Source organism: Carlito syrichta, unplaced genomic scaffold (genome assembly GCF_000164805.1).
Source record: "Carlito syrichta isolate Samal-C Ts95f unplaced genomic scaffold, Tarsius_syrichta-2.0.1 Scaffold308051, whole genome shotgun sequence".
Classification (NCBI taxonomy): domain Eukaryota; kingdom Metazoa; phylum Chordata; class Mammalia; order Primates; family Tarsiidae; genus Carlito; species Carlito syrichta.
In genome coordinates, this window is record NW_007252147.1 from 1,631,898 (window position 1) to 1,654,664 (window position 22,767).

Genomic DNA, 22,767 nt, shown 5'->3' on the forward strand with positions numbered 1-22,767 from the left:
CCTGGGCAGGCGAGACCTCATCTCTGCAATAAATCAAAAAAATTAGCCAGGCGTGGTAGCGCGCGCCTGTAGTCCCAGCTACTTGGAAGGCTGAGGTGGAAGGATCGCCGGAGCCCAGCAGGTCGAGGCTGCGGTGGCCGGGAGCGGCCACTGCACTCCGGTCTGGGTGACAGAGTGAGACTCCGACTCAAAAAAAAAAAAAGTATGTTATTGTCCCCAAATCAGATTACTAGATTGAGAGAAGCAAATTGGATGAAAACAGACCAATGAATACTTGAGAATTTAGTTTATGGTAAGGATAGCATTTTAGAAAAGCAGGAAATAGATTGCTCAACAAGTGGAATAGGGACAACTGTCTATCAATTTAGAAAAAATAAAATTAGTTTTCTATAACTCATATACCAAAAAGTTAACTCCACATGTCTAAAGAATATGTTTATATAATTTAGGTAGGGAAGGCATTTCTAATGAAGAAATAATACACAGTAACTCTCAGGGAAAAGACTGAAAATTTTATGTAAAAATTAAAATGTTCTATGTAACAAAAGATATCATGGACAAAATTAAAAGGTAAATGATAGAAAGGGAAATATATTCGTAGTGTATTTTGTAACATACAAATCAATAAGAAAAAGACAACATCCCAGTAGAAAAATATGAAGTATAATAGACATGAATAGGCAACTATTGGAGGAAAAAAAATGCAAATTACTTAGTTGCAATAGGAGAAATGTAAATAGAAAAATGAGATATGCTTTCTCACCAGACTGGCAAACATCAAAAGGATTAATATTAAATTTTGGTGGCAGGAGTGCAAATTTGGTCAAAATCTTTGGGAAAGTAGTTTGGTAATGTGTCAAAACTGAAAAAAAATCACAGTATTGAATGTTTTTGAACATATAGGCTAAAGACAGAGAAATATTAGTAATTTAAAAGAAAGTAAAAAAGTCTAGGTAACAATAAGGAATACTTAGAAAGAGCCTGAGGCAAACTGTCCTCAGACAGCAAATAGATTATGTAATTCTCCAAAAAGTCTTGGTGAAAAGTCTAGCATTTGTGACATTTAAGTGGAGACTAGGAAGTATATAAGTATTTTGTAAATAAGTTTATAAAATAGCCAGAAGACTAAATTAAAAAAATTTTTAAAAATATTTTGCATCTCTTTCATGCTGTGATTTTTCTGAACAGGCCCAAATATAATTTTGCCATTAGAGGTTCATAAGTATCACATTATTCTTGCTCCCAACATCATGCAAAGTTCACGAAAAGATGAAAGATATAATTAGATGTAAGTAGATTTATCACAGTTGTTAAGAAAAATAATCTCCAGATAAAGTATTTTTTTCTCCAAGAATAGAAAGAAAACCCATTTCAAGTAAACCTAATTTTCAAAGCAATTTGCTAACCATGACAGCATCGTTTTATACAGATATTAAATCCCAATTTTAAGAGCTAGCCATATAAATTTTCCTACTTTGGTTAGGAGTTATAATCTGATTTTTAAAAACCTCATTTCATATTTTATTTCCATTTTCAGTTTTTTTCCCTTTCCTTTTTCGTGTCCAGAAACCACTAAGCCATTTAAGTACTGTGGAATGCTTACAATTCTCCTCATCCCATGGAGGTAGATTATTTTCAGTGGAACTATTGCCTTTTCTGTAAAGTTAATCAGGGGAAGAGGCTTTTAGGGCATGGATACATTTCTTTCCCATCCACAGTGGCTTGGTTCTGGAAGCAAATCAAATACTGACCACAGCACCCTGAGTTCCTCTGGTACCCTTAGGACCACTTTCCCCGGTTTGTCCAGGAGGACCTCTGCTTCCAACTTCTCCTGTGGGTCCTATTTGTCCTTTATCGCCCTGTGGATGATATTAGTAAGAAAGAAAAGCAAAAACAAGACAAAACAAAAAAACAAAATATACTTAGATTCATTAATGATATCATATACCTGAATAACTACAGAGGATACTCAGTATGCAAAATTCTAGAAATAGCAACTTTGCTTTAAGTTGGTATCACGGATCATCACTAATAACATACCATAACCATACAAATTATTCTAGGGATAAAAGTAATTTGGGGAAAAGAAGATTAAAAAATAATTTTGCGCAAACAAGCAGAGGATATCTGGTGCTTATGTTGAATCCCAAATCATCTATTTTTTCTTACTTTGAATTTTGTTATGTATGTGCACATGCATATATTATTATGAGACAACACAGGCCCTATGACAAGTTTGTTTCTACAGACTTGTCTGTTCAATGCCAAAAAAGCTCCAGTTCTGTATATTCAGGACCATGACTCTCTTGCATCCGTAATATTTTTATATCATTTTACATCTTTCTGAAAACTAGTTGCCTTCTGTTTTTCATTAGATCGACTGACCTCTCCTTAGCCCCCAAAATACAGCTGCTCTTATGCAACATTGCATTATTATTCATTTTTCTGAAGGCAGGAACCAACCTGTTTTATTATTGATAATCAAGAAGACACAAAGAAAAACTAAACTGTGAACACAGTCAGGAATTTTTGGTATCCATAATAGTTTATAAGTTTTATTTTGCTTTCCCAGGGGTGCAGGTTGTTGTAAAGACTTGCATTGTCTCACTACCAGTGCTGATTTTTGACATAAAACTATGTACAAAGAAAGAGATTTCAATATCGGGGTCGTTTTCATCGGCATAATGGCAACTAAAAGTTACATTCATTCATTTATCTTTATTAGTTATTATGGCTTCTACTGTTCCAAAAATCTTGAGAAAGATGAACTAGGTGTATATCTACAGAAATGCCAGAATTGGACTTTGGGAACCAGAATATGGTGTGATTTGAAGTTAATTATAATAAATATATTCTAAACTGTCATAGTCAGTGGGAAAATCGTTCCTATATTTTATCAATATTTGAACAAATTACCAACCCCAAAGATAAATTTTTCATTATAATGTACTAGAATTTTAAAAATATCCCTTTTAGTAAAATATAAACAAAAATATTCTTGATTTGTGTTCCTAATATATAGAAAAAAGAAAAACAATCATTCACCTTTCCAATTTAGATGAACACTTTAATGACAAACCCTAAAACAATTATAATCATATTCTTTTCCCACAAATATTTTATTAAAGCTTTTATTGAATAGCACAAATAGTACAAAAGTATAGTGTTTTCCTTTTATCTCTTTTCTTGCCCATGGTCTATGAAAAGAATTTTTGGCAAACAGGAGACTAAAGAAAAGCCAGTTTTTTTTTTTACAAACTGCAAACTGGAAAATTTGCCTTCAAATAATCAAGGCAATAAGTATGCCTATCTGGAATTAAATATTAATATATAAAGATGTATCTTTTTAGGCCAAATTTAGAATTCTTCCTTACTTTGTATCTAGTGCAAATAAAACCATGACAGCATTCTATGGAGTTCTGAGCACATCAGAAGAAAGAAAAACAGCACTAAAAAAAAAAAAATCACCTTTTTTCCTGGATGACCTCTTTGTCCTGGAATTCCCATAGTTCCTTCAGGTCCCTGAAATATTCAGCATGAAAAAGGAAATAAATAGTTAAAGGAAAGACAAGATGAAGTGTTTAAATATTTATATTAGATAATGACTGATTTGACTACTAAGTAAAAATGAAGGTTACTTTTCAACAACATTATGTCTGTATTATTATTTTAAAAGAGGTCATAATGATTTAGAGGTATAACTGTGGCTAACTATAAAGTTCACATACACAAACTGGCCAAGGTAGACGAAATTACACTGTTCATTATTCTAGAAAGAATATCACTTGGTTTCATATACTCATTTTAATTAGTAAGAATGTAGTTAAAGTAAACCCATGCTTTCTATGTCACAGAATATTAAAAAAAATTTTTAAAAACAAAGCAAATCCAAGTGCACCCATTTCAGCATTTCTATGAGCTCTTATGAGCTGATCATCTTGTATGAAATACAGGATTATAAAAATATATCTAATACATGATCAAGGAAAATCTCACAGCCTCACTGGAGTAGAGAGCGTTAAATAGATATTCTTAGATCTGTGGAAAAAGAAAGAAGAGAAGGAAATACAGGAAGGAAAAGGAGGTAGCCATATTAAATGGTTTAAAATAACATTTTCACTTTAATCTGTACTCTGTTTAGCCAAAAGTAGATTAAAAGTTTTCAATATACACTTTTTAAAGGAAAAAGTGAGACACCATGTGAATTTTCAGATCAACAACGGTTAGGCTTAAGTGAGAGCCACAGTAAGCCAGGTCGCAAGTTCTAAAATGGCTAATAATTAATCACAACATTCCTTGCGTTAGTTGGAAATGAAAATGGAAATCTCAAATTTGTGTCCCAAAAGCTTGGCAAGCAGCAAAGATGATGTAGACAAGAAATAAATTGTGGTTTACCACTGTGCTATGTAGGCTCTTGATAAATATTTGTTGAACGAATAAACAGATACCTAAGGAAATGACTCATGCCCTGTGCTCCTGAGCAAATGCTCTTCCAGCCTCTGAAAGTCGCTGGAATTGGAGGCCAAAGCTGTCACGCTCTATTGCTGTACTTACAGCTGCATCCAGAGGTAGAAATGATAGTTGCACTATCCTGAGGACTTTGCTCTTAATGAAGCCTTTTCAAAAAAAGGTCGATTAATTTTCATAGACATGAAGGGTGTGAGCTTTTAAAAGTCAGATTGCTTCAGTTTCATTTTCTGGCAACGGCACCTAATAGCCAGATGGCCATAGGTCGATTAGTTAATTTCTAAAGGCCTTGGTTTCCTGCTAAATAAAAGTGGAATAATCTAATCTCTTCAACGGGCTACTGAGATTAGGTAAAATAATGTATGTAAAGCTTAGAAAGGACTAGACTAACAATGAAAAGCTCAATAAATGTTAGTTCTCACTAACTTCTGCTGTTTTTACAAAGTGTATTATGCAATATTTAAATATACGTACAATGCTAAAAGGTACAGTGAAAACCCATGTACCTATCACTCACTGTAAGAAATATATACTTGAAGTCCCGTAGACATACACCTGTCCAAACACATTATCCTTTTTGCCCACTAGGTGCAGTCACTGTCCTGGATTTTATTGTTTCCAGGCATTTCTTAATACGTTCACTCCATTTGTATGTATTTCCAAGCATCCTAAGGTTATTTTGCATCTTTTTAAACATTAAAAAAGTAATACCATATTCTATGTGTTCCTTTGAAACTTTTTCAAAATGCCACATTCTGTTTCTGAACAGTGTCTTTCATTCACTCATTCTCTTTTATTACTGCTACAGGATTCCATGCTATTATCTAACCACAACTTATTTAGTCATTTTTCCTACTGATTAACTTGCTTTGGTTGGTGTTTTCTTTTCTTCCTCTATAGAGAATGCTACAATAAACACTGTGTACACGTTTCTGTGTGCTCCTGTTGAGGTTTTTAGGGTCTATACTTTGGAGCTGAATTGCTGAACTGAGGATATGTGTATCTTCAAGAACCGAAAAAAAGCTGTTTTGCCAATGTACACCCCCACAACAAAGTTTAAGAGTTTCATTTACTTCATATCTCCTATAATGCTTGGCGCTATCAGACCTAATATGGGTAGAAGGATGATGTTATTTATGTTTTCAATTTATATTACTGGTTATTAAGGAGATGACTATCCAATCATAAAGTTATTGGACATCTATGTGTTAATTTCTGTTTTCTATTTTCTGTCCATTATTTTACTAGGCTGTCCTTTTCATATTGAGTGAGATATGGGTATATGTGTACATATATGTATATATATATGAATGCTTTTATATACATTGGCATTTTGTTCATTTTATTTATCACAGATTTCTTCTCCCGGCCTGCAGCTTATTTTTTCACTTTATTACAACTTTGATTAATACAAGTTTTCAATTTTAATGTAGACAACTTTATCAATATTTTCTTTCTGTTTCTTTTAGTGTTGTGTTTTAAGAGAAGCTTACTGTTTTCCCTGCCCTCATGAGGTCATAAAATATTCTCTTAAATGTTCCCCTAAGAATGATAAAATTTTTATTTTAACAATGAAATATTCAATACAATTGGAATTTAATTCTTTGTGTGTGTGGTTGTGCACATTTGTGTGTGTTTTTTCCCCAATTTGGATAGCCAATTGTATTTGTACCACTTATTGAATAGTTCATCATTTCCTTATAATCAATTTATCAAAAATCAAGCTTCAAAATACACTTTGATCTGGTTCTAGGCTATCTTCTGACTCTATTGGTCGGTTGGTCAGTCTTTGTGAATGAGTGTGACACTAACTTAATTATTCTAGCTTTAATAGGTAGTTAAGACATCAATTAGGTCAAGTTCTCCCTTTCACCTCCTCTGCCAACTCCCCCACTTCTGCATAGCTTGTTCTTTAAAACTGTCTTAATATTTGTCCTTCGGTTTTCTACATAAATTCTAATATCACTTTTCATCAATCAAGTTTTATTTTAAAAACCCATAAGGATTTTGACTAAATGTATTAACAAATTTAGGGGAGAATTGATAATTTCATGATATTGAGTATCCCTATCATGAATATAAAATATCTATTTTGTTTTTCTTTAACAAACTGTTACATAATTTTAATTGCAAAAAGTTTCTACAATATTTTTACAAATATTTCATTTAGATTTATCCCTAAATATTAATTTTGTTGCTAATTGTGTTGCAGATTTTATTTAAAAATATCTTTCTAACTGTTTGTTGCTGATGAGGAACAATAGAATTTCTGTACATTGATTTGACTAATTTATTTATTTATTTAGAGATGGGGTCTTGGTATGTTGCCCAGGCTACATTCAAATTCCTGGGCTTGAGTGATCCTTTCACCAAAGCCTCCTGAGTGGATGGGAGTACAGATATAACACAGTACTTGGCTTATTTATGTATATTAATTTAATAGGTAGCATCTTGGTGAACTCTCATTAGTTCTTGTAATTTGTCGATTATTATTTTTAATTTTTGGCTGTACTGGCTGGGACTCAAATGTTAAATGGAAATAGTGAATAGTGGTAATCTTAGCTATTTCTTTGATATTTCACCATTAATGTTATAGCTAATGTGTGGATATTAAATTTTACTAACTGCTCTTTGTTTTATCTATGGAGATGGTTGTATTTTTATTTATTTAATTTGTGAATATGTGACTTACATTCATAATTTTTAAAATGTTAAACCTCTGTTGCAATACTGATGCCAAGGGAATTCACAAGCCCCTTGATTATATCAGCACTTCACACTACTCTGGATTTAAGCATTCACGTATCAGCTGATATACAGTGATGCTACCATCAATGAATAATTCAATTTTGGCAACACTGTGCTTACATACATATTTAAATATTAATAAAAATGTGTGGATCTGCAGTACATAATCAACATAAAAATAAAAGTGCCGACACTGGTGACAAGCATTAGTCTCATAAGAATGCCTAATTGAGGCATTTGTTATTACTCTGAGTGACAACTTACATTTTCATTACTTACAGGAAGCATCCTTCCCTGTGTGAGGCCAGCTCCTCTCTTGTGCTCTGAAGTCCGCGCCCTCTGATTTATTCAAGGCCCTCCCTTACTTGCACTATCCATTTCTCTCTCTTGACTGGATCATTTCCAACAACATTCAAACATGATTAAAATTACTTGTTAAAAACAGACACACAAACACACCTTGACCTTATGTGTCTTCCTCCCTGCCTTCTCTCCTATTTCTTACAAACTTTTCTAGTTCCATTCACTGTCTCACCCTCACATCACACTTTTTGAAAGACACGCTTATGCTCACTGTCACTATTTTCTGACTTCTCCATCTCTCTCCATTTGGGCTTTTGTTTTCATCCTACCCCTGAAGCTGTTCTTTTCTAGTTCACCAATTGATCTCCAGATAGCTGCGCCCAATGGTCAGTGATCTGGTTAATTTTATTTGAAACTTGGTGTTTTTTTTTTTGGTCTTGAAACTTGTTTAACTTTCTTGCTCACATTGTCTTTCCACATTGGAATATAAATTACTATAAATTTTATGACAGCAGGAATCTTGTCTGTTTGCTCCCTGTTGTAATATTAGTATCCAGAACTGTGCCTGGAATACAGCTGATGCTTAATAAAGATTTCATAAGTGAATAAATGAATGACAGAATGCATGCCCGAAGTTGAAAATAATTAGCCTTAATCAGACAGTATGATAGTCTACTAGGTATTCATTTGTAGGAAAATAACTTTTTAAAGAGCATGTACTAAATATTGAAAGTAAGACCCAAGTTTGTGACTAAAAAGTCAAATGTAACAGGAGATTTTTGTAATTTTTTTAGCTTCTAGGAAATAGAACATATGGATTAGGAATTTTTTTGCACAGTGAACTTTTTTTTTAAAGTACAAAGTTTAATAGCAAAATTTTAAATCATGACAAGATGTGAAAATTAAGTATTTTAACTAAAAAAAATCTAAAGGTACGATCAACAATGTAAAAGAAATGAATATAATAATAAAAACAATGATGATTTATTTTAGGACACCATGAATCTTCACATAGATATCATAACCTGTTTAAAGCCAGAGATAATTTTTAAGTTTTTTTAGTATATTTTATTTTTGAAAGCTTGCCAAATCAGTTATAACACATTAATGAATTATAACTTTCAAAACCTATTGCACAGTGAGCTTTTGTACACATTTGAAGGCCCCCTTATGTGTGAGAAAAGGGGTTGCTTTATTCTGTATTGTATTTTCTTGTCTTTTATAATCAGGAAGATCTTCCTTGGTACTTTTGCTCACTTTTTTTCTTCAAAGCTTTGTTGTTGTTCTTGAGGGGGTAAATTTCCACTGGGATTAGGCTTGTTTATTTCATTCCTTGTCCTGAAATGCATAGGTAATATTTTGCTTCCAAATGTTAAAGGTTAACATTATTCACTGCAACCCATTTTTATATTTAGAGGCTTGCAGGGCACATAGGAAAAATGGCAACATTTTCTACAAGGTGCATGCTAAAATGGATTTCTTTAATAATTACATAAACAAGAATGCTACACACACACACACACACACACACACACACACACACACACACACACACACACATATATATTTTTTTGGGGGTGTCTGTAGTTTTAGCTACTCAGGATACTGAGGTGGGAGGATCACTTGGGTCCAGGAATTCAAGCCCAGCCTGAGCAACACAGCCAGACCCTGTTTCTTCAACAACAACAACACTATTATGATTTTTTAATGTCATACATATGCCATGTTGATAGAAAATAATCAGCTTGATGTCTACTGATAAAATAGAGGAAAGAGTTGGGATTCCCGAGTGCTTTTTTAATTTAATTTTATTTTTTTGAGTTGGAGTCTCACTCTGTCACCCAGACTGGAGTGCAGTGGCCGCTCCCGGCCACCGCAGCCTTGACTTGCTGGGCTCCGGCGATCCTTCCGCCTCAGCCTTCCGAGTAGCCAGAATTACAGGCGTGCACTACCACGCCCAGCTGAATTTTTTGATTTATTGTAGAGATGAGGTCTCGCTGCCCGGGCGGGTCTTGAACCCTCGGGCTCAGACAATCCATTCACCTCAGTCTCCCAAAGGCGCAGGATTACAGACTGAGCCACCGAGCCCGGCTTCCCGACTGATTTTTAAAAATTCTGTGAGGGTAACTGTTTTGTTTCAGATGTATCACATCACATCAATTTTTAAAAGCTTTATTAAGAGATAATAATTCACATTTATGTATGTGATGATCACATGATACATACATGCATTTGTACATGATACTCACATACCAAGTGTATGAATTATGTTTCCATTTAATGTGTACAATTCACATTAATATACTCACAGTTGTGCAACCATCACTACAATCAATTTTAGAACATTTTCATCACCCCCAATAACCTTTCATACCCATGAGCAGTCCCTTCCTATATCCTCCCAGTCCTTCCAGCCATAGGCAACCACGAATCCACTTTCTCTCTCTATAGATTCACCTACTTGGGACATTTCATATAAAGGAAATAGTACAATAAGTGGTCTCTTGTAACTTGCTTCTTTTACTTAGTGTAATGTTTTCAAGGTTCATCCATGTTGTATGTATTATTACATCTTTCCTTTTTATTGTCAAATAATATTCCACATTTTATGTATTAATTCATTAGGTGAAAATAATTTGGGTTGTTTCTATTTTTTGGCTATTATGATTAATATGTTGTAAATGCTCACGTACAAGTTTTTGTTTGAACACCTGTTTTCAGTTCTCCTGGATTTATATCCAGGAGCAGAATCACTAAGTCATATGGTCAGTCCATGTTTAACATCCTGAAGAACTCCCACACTGGTTTACAAAGAGACTGCATAGTTTTGTATTCCATGAGCAATGTACAAAGGTTCTAATTTCTCTATATTTGTATTAACACTCAATACTATTTTCTGCCTTTTTGATTATAACCATCCTATTGGGTATAAAGTGGTATCTCATTTTCCTGACAGCATTCGCATTTTCATGATGTTGAGCATCTTTTCTTTGCTTTTTGTCCATCTGTATACCTTCTTTGGAGAAATATGAGTCACTTGCTCATTTTTCAATTAAGTTATTTGCCTTTTTATTATTAAATTGTTAATATAGTCTAGATACAAAGTCACTTATCATGCATGACTTGTGACTATTTTCTCCCATTTTGTAGGTTGTCTTTTCACTTTCTTGACTGTTTCTTTTGAAGCAAAAACTTAATTTTAATAAAGTCTAATTTATCTTTTTTCTTTAATTTACTTGTGCTTTTGCTATTATCTTAGAAGCCTTTGCCTAACTCAAAGTCACAAAGATTTACTCCTGTGTTCTCCCCATAACTTCTTTTTTTTAAAGAGAGAGGGTCTAACTCTGTTGTCCAGGCAGGAGTACAATGGCACAATCAAAGCTCACTGCAGCTTCAAACTCCTGGGTTCAAGTGATCCTCCTGCCTCAGCCTCCAGGTAACTAGGAGTATAAGTGTGTACCACCATGCCTGGTTTTTTTTTTTACTTTTTGTTTTTTTGTTGAGATGGGGTCTTGCTATCTTGCTCATGTTGGTCTTGAACTCTTGTCCTCAAGCGGTCCTCCTGCTGTGGTGTCCCAAAGTGCTGAGATTATAGGCATGTGCTGTGATGCCCGGCTTCCCGTGTTTTACATTTAGGTCTATAACCCATTTTGAGTTAATTTTTGTGTATAGTGTAAGGAAGGGTCAATCTTATTCTTTTGCATGGGGTTATCCAGTTGTTTTAGCATCATTTTTGAAAAGCCCATTCTTTCGCTCATTAAATTGTCTTAGCACATCACATAATTTTTTTTTTTTTTTTTTTTTTGAGTCAGAGTCTCACTCTTGCCCAGGCTGGAGTTCAGTGGCATGTTCATAGCCACTGCAGCCTTGATCTGCTAGGCTTAGGTGATCCTTCCGTCTCAGTCTTCCAAGTAGCTGCAATTTCAGGCATGCACCATCATGCCCGGTTAATTTTTCTACTTGATTTATGGCAGGGATGAGGTCTCGTCAAGTTGTCCAGGCTGGTCTTGAACTTGTGGGCTCAGACAATTTTCTCACCTAGGCCTCCCAAAGCGCTCAGATTATAGGTGTGAGCTACTGTGCACAGTTGCATCACATAATTTTAAAATTCAAATTTACTTTGCTCTTTTCCTGTAAATAACTTCATCCCTCGAGATAACCAATAATACTAGATATTGTCAAATGAAGTTGGACATTCTAGAGCAATTCCCCTCAGAGACTATGTTCCTTTTCCGCTTGAAACCCTTCAACGGCATCTTCATGATCTGTTTCTTACCTACTTCTTCATGTTCACCTTGAACAACTTTTCACTATTCATTATGCTGCAGCTGCTACAGTTTCCTTCTAGTTTTCTAAAAAAAATTATTAGCTCATTCTCACCTCTACGTCTTGGCCTTTGCCATTCCATCGGCCTTGAAGGATCTTCCCGGTCTTTGCATGATGGGTTCTTTTTCATTCTTCAGGTCTCAATTTACTTGTCCCCTATTCAGAGAAACCTTCCCTCACTGCAGTTGCTGAAATACGTTCTCTACTTTCATCTAGTTGGCTTTCCTAGCCTTAACCAGTACATTCTCTTTTATCGACCTGTATATTCCCATCACTGAGTTATGATACCCTGCAATGATTTTTAATCTGTCAGTATTCTCCACTAGGTTATATGGTCTGAGATAAGGAAACTTGCTAAGTCTTCTTCCCTATCTCCGATGTTTAGCAGAGTTCTTGGCTAGGTACTATAGGCAGAGTTTTTGGCTAGGTACTATAAAATGCACAAATACATTTTATAGAATCACAGTATGCAGGGCTGAATAAAAATTTAGGAAATCTAAGCTAATGCTTTTTTAAAGCCAAAGAACTTTTTCCAAAGAAAACTTAAATAAAAGCTAATATATTACATGGACATTCAAAGATCTTTTCTGACTAATGTAGGCATAGAAGGAAGAGAGCCCTGCTAACTTAGCATCCTTCCTGACGCAGCCATCTTGGGAGGTTCTGGATAGCTCCAATCCCTTTATTATGTGTAACATGTGAACTTAGAAACCAAAGAAAGATTCACCCAAAAATGTACAGCTCTTTAGTGGGAGATCAAGAGTTTGAACAATGGTTGCACAGTGGTCGGTGCAGGGCTTTCTATTTCCATGCTGCTTTATGACGAAACCATTCAGAACAAACTAGCCCAACACCAGAGTCACAGAAACCATTCAGATGATAAAGATTTAGATAATTCTTTACTCCTTAATGCCACTGATTCCAAATTTCCAGGATTGTTTTCCAGGGTTTCCAAGGAAACTGTCTTAGAAATAAGGGCCACATAGGTCTTATCATTCTTTTATAACTATTATTGATATTCCTCTCATCTTTATATCTTCACTTTTAAGACCTTAGAAAAGGGTGCTTTATTTTATTCCATCTTAAGATATTTACCTCTAGCTAATAACATACCACCTTAAACAGATTGGAAAACTACTGTTCAACAAATCCAACTGAATTTTGTCCCAAAGACAAAAAAAAAAGGACAATTTCGTTTTAACACATTCAACTTTGGTTCACAGCACTACATCTGTTGAGATCTCAGATCCCATAGTGGTAGATTTTAAAGCATGAATGACAAACCATAAGTCAGGCAGATTTTCAAAAAATTTTCAGATGTTTCCCAATTCTTTTCTCATATAGAGCTATGCATTTAGGCAACTGAACATTTTAGAACAGAATTCTAGCGCAGAACATACAACTTTTCCTTCTGCTTAAAGAAAGCTTCTGGATTTAGAATTTGTTACTGATGCTTCCCTTGCCTTAGTTTTCAATCCAGATCTTATTCCTCAGTCTTCTAGGAAGTAAGAAGACTTTCTCTCTCCTTGAAAAAAAACGTTTTTTTCTTTTATTCTCTTGTTTACTTTGTAAGAATCCAAGGTAGCATCTTTGTCACATTGCCTAAGGAAGAGCTCTAAAAGTGCAAAAATAAATCCAGCATCAGGCTCTCTGATTAAGCAATAGTTCCTTGGATCATAAAATTCTTTTGAAAAAATATGCCATGGTATTTTTATTGAGTTTATAAACTGAAAGGCATTTAAAATTCCAAGGAGAACAACAAAAAGAATAAAAAAGAAACACACATGTGTTGTTACTAAAAAAAGGCACCAAAGATGTGTCCTAGGCAGGACTGTTCCTGGGAAAAATTATGAAGCAGATGAAATCTGTGTTTATCCTTTTTCCATGCCTTGTTTTGAGCTCCCTTTTCATCTCTTCTCGGCCCATCACCCTCTCTGGGACTCCTTGTATGTTATCCTATGGCGTATGTTTAGGCCTTCTTTTTTCTTACTTGTTTTTTCCTTCTCCCTACCAACTCTTAGGATTCTGCTAGGGAACGGGGCTAGTTGAGCTAAGAAACCCATGCTAAGGTATGAATAATTGTTAATGGATTTTTTCCATAAAAAATAAATTAGACAAGAATTATCAGGAAGAAAATCATACTTTCTTGGCATTTGTTACTTGCCTTCCCTGTGGGTCTAGACCTGATGTGAATGGAAGAGTCCTCCAGAAAAGATGAAAACTGTTAAGAACCACAGAAAGGCAAACTATGGGGCCAAAATTGGCTAACTCACAGATAAGTGAGGCTTGGAGACACATAAGCCAGAAAATCAATAAGTTAGTGTCAGTTCTGCTATCTGCTATATTATCTTGTATACGTCTTTCAGCTTTCTGAGCCTGAGTTCTTTCCACTGGTAAAATGGGGAATAATAACATCTGTAGGTTATTGGGAGGATTCTTTGAGAGCATATAAATGACATCATGTTGTTTAGTGTCTGGACCAATGCCATTTAATAGCTTTGGGAGGATTCTCAATTCTTTGTATTTGCTGTAGTGAAAGATCCTTCACACTTCTCCAGGACTGAGAGGGCAGCACTATGGAGGAAGGTGGCACTTTACCACTGCTGTAAAACTGAAGGAAGGAAAGATTCTTTTTCCCAGTGCCCCCAAATATGTGACATTTCTGGTTCGTCTTCATTCTTCAAATGCCATTTTGGAATATGTTGGCACAACTATCTGTTACTTTGGGGGAAGGGGTGTTACAGTCTTATTTTAATTGCTGCTAAAGGAATTATCGTCATTGGTGAATGTGAATGGTGAGATAGGCACTTTGTGTTTCGTTTAGGATATTTATTGTATTCCAGACAGAACTTTCCTTTTAGTTCTATAAAACTAATTGCGCTGACAGGGGCGGCCTCATGAGAGTATATAAATAAAATTATATTCAGTGATCAGGAGGTTAGAAGCCAAAGAAAGAGGAGGACAGGAAAAACGCATGAAAATTACACACTTTATAAACCACTGCTTTGTCTCCTAGCCTGCTTGCGTGATGAGTGCATTCACGATTAATTCTTCAGTCTTCACTGAGCCTCCATGTGGAAAAATTGGAGCACAGCAGTGTGGTTTATAGGCAGGAGGAAAGACAGGGCACCTGGATTTGAAGAGCTATGACTTCTCGGGGGCAAGGAACTTACATACTCACAAGGTACAATCTTTAAAAGGCAGAATAAGACTGTCAAGAGTCCAGAGGAAAGAGAGATCATTTTCTGGTAAGATCAAAGGAATGACTCCTAAGTTAGGAGGGTATTTCCAAAGGCAAGAAAACTTAGAGAAGACAGGACAATCTTAGGGAGAAACTATGTTTAAAGATATGAGGCAAGCAGGGCGCGGTGGCTCATGCCTGGAATCCCAGCACTTTGGGAGGCAGAGGCAAGAGGATTGCCTAGGCTCACAGGTTTGAGACCAGCCAGGCAAGACCTCGTCACTACAATAAGTCAAAAAATTAGCTGGGCATAGAAGCACACGCCTGTAGTTCCAGCTACTTGGAAGGCTGAGGTGGAAGGATTGTCTGAGTCCAGCAGGTGGAGGCTGCAGTGGTCATGAGCATGCCATTGCACTGCACTATAGCCTGAGTGACAGAGTGAGACTCTGACTCTAAATAAATAAATAAATAAATAAATGAGGCAAGGGAGAGGGAACAGTAAGGTAAAACAGTAAAATGACCAGGGAGACCATATATGGAAGAATATATCAAATATCATAAATTAAGCATTTAAGCAAGAGAGATCTGATTCTCATTGTCTATTCACATCTTCCATTTGCCTCAAAATGAAATAATTTGTTCAGTATGATGCTCTGAATCTCCCTTGAGATAAGACTGAAATTTAGGATAGCTTTAATTTTGCTTGCAAAGAATTTCTCATTTCATCCTGGAGTGAAGACATTACGATAATAATGTCAGTTCTATGAATAAAGATCCAAAATATTCCATCAAACTAAGTATGAGACGACACAAAGCATTCCCTTATAAATGCTTTATGACAGATATTCCATGGCATATGGAAATAGTGTGTGTCCCCCTTGGATCTTAGAAGAGATGATAATCAGTCCTTGATCTGTCTCTTTCTCCAGCCACAGTTCCACCTCTCTCATTGTCCATTAGATATGCAAGGAAGTCAGTGTGTGTGAGTCTGTGTGCATGCTCACAAGTGTGTGCATGTGTACATATAGTCACTGAGTTCAGTTAAATTTGAAAATAAACCCAGTAGTACTCACCGGAAGGCCCATTTGACCTGGTCTACCCAAGGGCCCTATAGTTCCTGGTAAGCCCATCTCTCCTTTTTCTCCATCTTCTCCAGGAAGGCCTCTTTCTCCTGGAACTCCCTATAACCCAATATTTTTGTTTCTTTTTAAAAGAATGCAGTGAAATAATTATACCACAGAATAAGCAGGGTTTTGTTTGGCATACAAAAATAATTATGTCTAATATTTTAAAAAATTTACAAAACATCAATTTTATTCACAATAGCAAAAACATGGAACCAAGGCTGGGCTTGGTGGCTCAGCCTGTAATCCCGCGCCTTGGGAGGCCGAGGTGAGTGAATTGCCTGAGCCCGCGGGTTCGACACCTGCCTGGGCAACTTGGCAAGACATCATCTCCAAAATAAATCAAAAAAATTAGCTGGGCATAGTGGCGTGCGCCTGTAGTTCCAGCTACTTGGAAGGCTGAGGCGGAAGGATTGCTGGAGCCCAGCGGGTCAAGGCTGCGGTGGCCGGGAGCGGCCACTGCACCCAGTCTGCGTGACAGAGTAATACTCCAACTCAAAAAAAAACCACCAAAAAACAACAACAACAACAAAAAAACATGGAACCAACTCTGCTGTCCATCAAAAGTGGGCCGGATAAAGAAAGCTGGTACATTTACTTGATGGAGTATTTCTCAGCTATAAAGGACAAAATTATGATCTTCTCAGCAAACTGAATGAATTTAGAGTCTATCATACTTAGTGGTCTAACACAGAAACAAAGAACTGAATATTATATGTTCTCACTCATAAGTGGGTCCTGAACACTGATCACAAGGAAGGGATTGGCAGTCATGGGACACTGCCGGGGGAGGAAGGAAAAAGGGAGGACACATGGCACCACAAAGGGTACCTGAGCTTAAACAAGGGGGAGTGACGACCAGTTGGAAGCCCAGACTTCACCTGCACGTAGACTATTTATGTGCCTAATCCTGACTTGTGCCCCACATCTCAATAATAAAATAAAGAGAAAAAATGTATAATTTACCTTTAATCCATCTTTTCCTTGGAGACCTTCTTCTCCGGGAGCTCCTGGTTCACCCTATTTTGTAGTAGAGATAGCAAAATTCATTTTTTGCCATATCATTTATCTTATTTTTTTGCCCCTAGAATATACACAAAATAGCAGGTTTGTGTTCATTTATTGCTACTTCATTTCTAAATGGGATGTGACAGTATAATAATCATGATTTAATTTGCCTTGAAAAGTGCTGCGGATGATTTAAAGAGTCAGAGTATTGTACATTCAATATAAGATGGTCCCAGAATATTAAGAAATTTTGGATAATTAAATGTAATATATAACCAGTTGGCAGCTCTAGAAATTTATTTATTTATTTATTTATTTATTTTGAGTTGGAGTCTCACTCTGTCACCCAGACTGGAGTGCAGTGGCCGCTCCCGGCCACCACAGCCTCGACTTGCTGGGCTCTGGCGATCCTTCCGCCTCAGCCTTCCGAGTAGCTGGAACTACAGGCGCGCGCTACCACACCCGGCTAATTTTTTGTTTTATTATAGAGATGAGGTCTCAACCAAGTTGCCAGGGCGGGTTGGGAACCTGCGGCAATCCACTCAGGCAATCCACTCAGCCTCCCAAAGATGTGGGATTACAGGCTGAGCCACCGAGCCCAGCTAGCTAGAAATTTGTACAGCTTGACCTATGTTTCCGAGTTCAAGGAACATAAATACTGCATCTCATAAAATTAGTGTGCATTGCTATATTCAATTTACATGGGTTAATACAATTTGATTCAGTTATGATCTCTCTATCACATTTTTAGAGGTTCTGTATTTTCTCCCTTTCAGAGGAGAGACAAAGATTAAGGTTCTGATACATTAAGAAGCTTTCTTCTAGATACAGAACTTGCAGGAATGCACAGCCACACTTTATGGAGCTGTAAAGGCAGCACTAGTTTTCTTGATACCTTAGTTAATTACAAGTAAATTATTGCTCGTTCATACTTCTCTCCTATTGCTGACACTCCCAATTTCTTCACCTCCCACTCATACCATCACACAAAAAAGGAATAACTGAAAAGAAAAAAATTGGATGTAAAACATATCTCTCTACTTTGCCTTTTAGTGAACAAAAGCCTCTTAAAATGATCTTGGGCGTGTTATATTGAGAAAAAAAATTCCTTACTGCAGCTCAAAATAAAGGCTGTCTATATTCGTATAACTTCTCTAAGTTATTTGATTACAACTGTCTACAATTATTTCCTTGTATCTTGCTACCTTTGCATGATTAGAGGTTTATTTTTTAAAATATAAACTAGATTTCAATCTTTTATCTGTCTTGTTAGATCAGGAAATATCCTGAGAGTTGATCACTGGTATTTGTGAATTTCTTCTTAATGCTAACATTAGTGACAACCACAGTGACTTCCCATTTTTGGCAAAGGTTCTATGGAGTGTACCTGAATTTGAGAAAAGGATGTATGAGGTTAAGACTTTAAATGCTACTAAATTAGAATGGGGACTGGGTTTGGCATGCCGTTTTTGAAATCATAAAAAAAAAACAAACATTTTCTATATGTACACACCAGAAGTTTATTATGCTTTTTTTTTGAGTTGGAGTCTCACTCTGTCACCCAGGCTGCAGTGCAGTGGCACGCTCACAACCACTGCAGCCTCAATCTGCTGGGCTCAGGAGATCCTTCCACCTCAGCCTTCCAGGTAGCTGGAACTACCTGGCTAATTTTTTGATTTATTGTAGAGATGAGGTCTTGCCAAGTTGCCCAGGCTGGTCTCGAACCCACAGGCTCAGGCAATCCTTTCATCTTGGCCTCCCAAAGTGCTGGGATTATAGGCGTGAGTCACCGCACTCGGCATATTATGCTATTTTTGAAGTGTTTAGGTAATACATTTTGAGTCTCTGAAATAAGTGGATCAGTGGATTAAAAGAGTTTCCAGTACTTACCCGTAACCCTGGTTCCCCAGTTCCTCCAGGACTGCCTGCAGGTCCAACATCTCCCTGAAGAAACACAGGGAATGATTAAACTCTTTTCTTAGTAGAAAATTGTTAGTATGTGTGTTGTGTGTCTAATTATGGAGGGGATGTCTAGGGACAGGAGTTCCACAACACTTCTAGTTTATATATGCTGGCCTCCACCTGCTTTCAAGATGGTGCATGTTTGTCAAAGTATGGCAGATGTAGGGGATTCAGTGGTGAAAATTTAGAGACCCTCCCCTTTATCCTTTAGGAAGGTTACCTTTGCACCTGGCTCGCCTTGCAGACCAGATTCTCCCTCAATGCCTGGAGGTCCCTACAAGAGAATAAACTGAAACATTATCAAGACAAACCTCATAAGAAGATGGTGGTAATATTTAGCTCATGGTCACTGCTGCGCTCTTATAAACTACATGGCATAAGATTATTTGTGCCATTAAAGGGTACTATCTGGTACCCTTTAATGGTACAAATGCCAAAACAACTTCACCTAAAATCAGGACTTTTAAGACCATTCTTCCAATCCTTCCTCTCACCCTTTAAACTTTGGTGAAAGAATGAAAAACAAACTACCTCCTACTTCCTCTTCTAATTTTCTACTTTGACCATTCTCTGCATTTCCTCCCATTTGCTCTCCCTATTCCTTTCTGTTGTGCCTTCCTAAATCCACTTTTAAAAAATTCATTTTTCTTCACTGGTTTTATAAAAAATATCAGACAAATAAGAGATGAATTTCACACACGCGCTCGCACATACATGGAGCTTCTTTTCCAGACTTCTTTTGTGAGCGGGTCCAGTTTTGTTGGGAAGCTTTTGGTTTTTTTACTTTGAAAACATACAACTTCTTGCAACCTCCAGGCCTTGAGCTCCTCCGATTATTATGCATGCTCTTGTCTTCTAGAGACATTTATCTTCTTTCTGAACATGTTATGTGTGTCCTCTCCTTCCCCCTCTTTCCTCACCTTACCTACTCCACTTTCCCTTATCTTCTCTTTTCTCCCCCTCCTTCCCTCTCTTTCCTGTTTGTTTTCTATCTTTTAGGGATTCTTCAATGTTTCTGATCCATAAATAATAATCTTCCTTATAATTATTAGAGATTAAAATACCTTTTATATCATTATGCCATATTTCTGAAAGGAGAAAGTTTTGTTTTCCATTTGACGTAGTTTCTGCAATTCATACTCACTTTTTCTTCAAAATAAAAAGAAGTTATACATGCGTAACAGAATAGATGGGCTTATAATGAAAAGCCCCAGTTCCATTCCTCAGAGGAAATTCCTTTTTAAAATAATTTTTGTTTGCAGTTCTCCTAGGAGTACTTTTATAACTCAATAAGTATACTTATACTGCTTGGTATCACCTTGCTAAAAGTTTAGTTCTCTTGTGCTACCTCCCTTCACCACTGCCTTCTCAATTTTTAAAAATGTCTCAAAATGTTTACTGTGTTTCATGCGATAGGGTGTCTTCTCAATTTTTATTTTATTTTATTTTTTGAGTTGGTGTCTCACTCTGTCACCCAGACTGGAGTGCAGTGGCCGCTCCCGGCCACCGCAGCCTCGACCTGCTGGGCTCCGGCGCCCTACCACACCCGGCTGATTTTTTGATTTATTGTAGAGATGAGGTCTCGCTGCCCAGGTGGGTCTCGAACCCGCGGACTCAGGCAATCCACTCACCTCAGCCTCCCAAAGCGTGGGATTACAGGCTGAGCCACCAAGCCCGGCTTCTCAATTTTTAAAGAACTGTTTTATCAGTTCTTCTGTGGGTTAGCTTTGTAATGCCTTCACTGTTATTAAAGGCAAAATAGTGCAGTACTTAAGGGAAAGAAAGCTATTGGTGAAACCGCATACCTCAGAAATTATAGAACTTAATATGTCATTCTATGATTAAAACTCTTTTGAGAGAGGATTCCAATTCTCTCAGAACATCTGCCATATTCAAAACTGCTTTTACCTAGATGTGAGATTGCGGAATCATATGGTAGTTCTATTGTAAGTTTGTTTTAGGAACTTCCGTGCTGTTTCCATAATTCTGTGTGAAAGTTCCTTTTCTTCCACATCCACACCAGCATTTATTGTTTTTTGTCTTTTTGATAATAGCCGTTCTAACTGGATTGAGGTGAAATCTCATTGTGGTTTTAACTTGTATTTCCCTGGCAAGTAGTATTACTGAGCATTATCACATACCATTTTTATGTCTTCTTTTGAGAAATATCTATTCAAGTCTTTTGCCCATTTTTTTTTTTTTTTTTTTTTTGAGTTGGAGTCTCTGTCACCCAGACTGGAGTGCAGTGGCCGCTTCTGGCCACCGCAGCCTTGACCTGCTGGGCTCTGGCGATCCTTCCGCCTCAGCCTTCCAAGTAGTTGGAACTACAGGCGCACGCTACTATGCCCAGCTAATTTTTTTGATTTATTGTAGAGATGAGGTCTCGCCTGCCCAGGCGGGTCTTGAACCCGCAGGCTCAGGGAATTCACTCACCTCAGCCTCCCAAAGGCGCGGGATTACAGGCTGAGCCACCGAGCCCGCCTTTTTGCCCATTTTTAATTGAGTTGTTTTCTTGCTATTGAGTTGAGGTCCTTATATATTTTGCATATTGGTCCCTTGTCAGATATACAGTTTGCAATGATTCTCTTCCATTCTGTAGGGTGTCTCTTCACTCTGATTGTTTCTTTTGATGCAGGGAAGTCTTTTTCGATTGATACAATCTCATTTGTCTATTTTTGTTTGGTTACCTGTGTTTTTAAAGTCATATCTCAAAAATCATTAGCTAGACTAATGTCATAAAGCTTTTCCACTATATTTTCTTCGAGTAGTTTTATAGTTTTGGGTCTTACATTTAAGTCTTTAATCCATTTTTAGTTGATTTCTGTATATGATGAGAGATAAGGGTCTAATTTAATTCTTCTGCATGGAGATATACAGAGCTCACAACACCTTTTATTGAAAAGACTGTTCATTCCCCCATTGTGTGTTCTTGGTTATAAATGTGTGGATTTATTTCTGGTTCTCAATTCTGTTCTATTGGTCTCTGTGTCTGTTTTTATGCCAGTATTGCAATATTTTGGTTATTACTGTAGTATATTTTAAAGTCAGGTAGTGTGATACCCTCATCTCCATTCTTTTTGTTCAGGATTAATTTGGCTACTCAGGGCCTTTTGTGGTTCCATACACATTTTTAGGATTGTTTTTCTCTTTCTGTGAAGATAGGAATTACACTGAATCTGTAGATTGCTTTGGATAGTATGGATATTTTGACAATATCCAAAGGAAATAAAATCAATGTTTTGAAGAGATATTTGCAGTCTCATGTTGATTGCTGCATTATTCACAATAGCCAAGATATGAAATCAACCTAAGTGTCTGTCTATCAATAAGTAAATGAATAAAATGTAGTACATATACACAGTGGAGTAATATTCACCTATAAAAAAGAAGAACATCCTGCCAATTGCAAAAAGCATGAATAAACAAGGAGGACGTTATAGTAAGTGAAATAAGCCGGGCACAGAGAGGGAAATACCATATAGTCTCACTCATCTGTAGAATCTATAAAGTTGATCTCAAAGACGTAGATAGTTAGGTGGTTACTACAGCCAGAGTGGTCAAGGGGAAGAGGTGGATGAGAAGATGATAGTTAAAGGAAACATAATTATAGTTATATAAGAAGAATAAATTTAAGAACTCTTTTGTACA

The 22,767-nt window shown here is 36.5% G+C and overlaps 1 protein-coding gene across 1 annotated transcript in view; it reads right to left on the reverse strand.

Annotated features, from left to right (window-relative positions):
* Nucleotides 1–1,739: 1,739 nt before the first annotated feature.
* The window catches only part of LOC103267205 (collagen alpha-1(XXIV) chain), a 104,308-nt gene continuing 83,280 nt past the window's right edge, over nucleotides 1,740–22,767 (reverse strand). The window contains exons 13-18 of the mRNA XM_021715929.1: nucleotides 19,340–19,393; nucleotides 19,048–19,101; nucleotides 17,116–17,169; nucleotides 16,099–16,206; nucleotides 3,469–3,522; nucleotides 1,740–1,859 (exon numbers count right to left, since the gene is read on the reverse strand). Coding sequence (XP_021571604.1) covers nucleotides 1,740–1,859; nucleotides 3,469–3,522; nucleotides 16,099–16,206; nucleotides 17,116–17,169; nucleotides 19,048–19,101; nucleotides 19,340–19,393 — 444 coding nt within the window. The remainder of the gene's footprint in view (nucleotides 1,860–3,468; nucleotides 3,523–16,098; nucleotides 16,207–17,115; nucleotides 17,170–19,047; nucleotides 19,102–19,339; nucleotides 19,394–22,767) is intronic.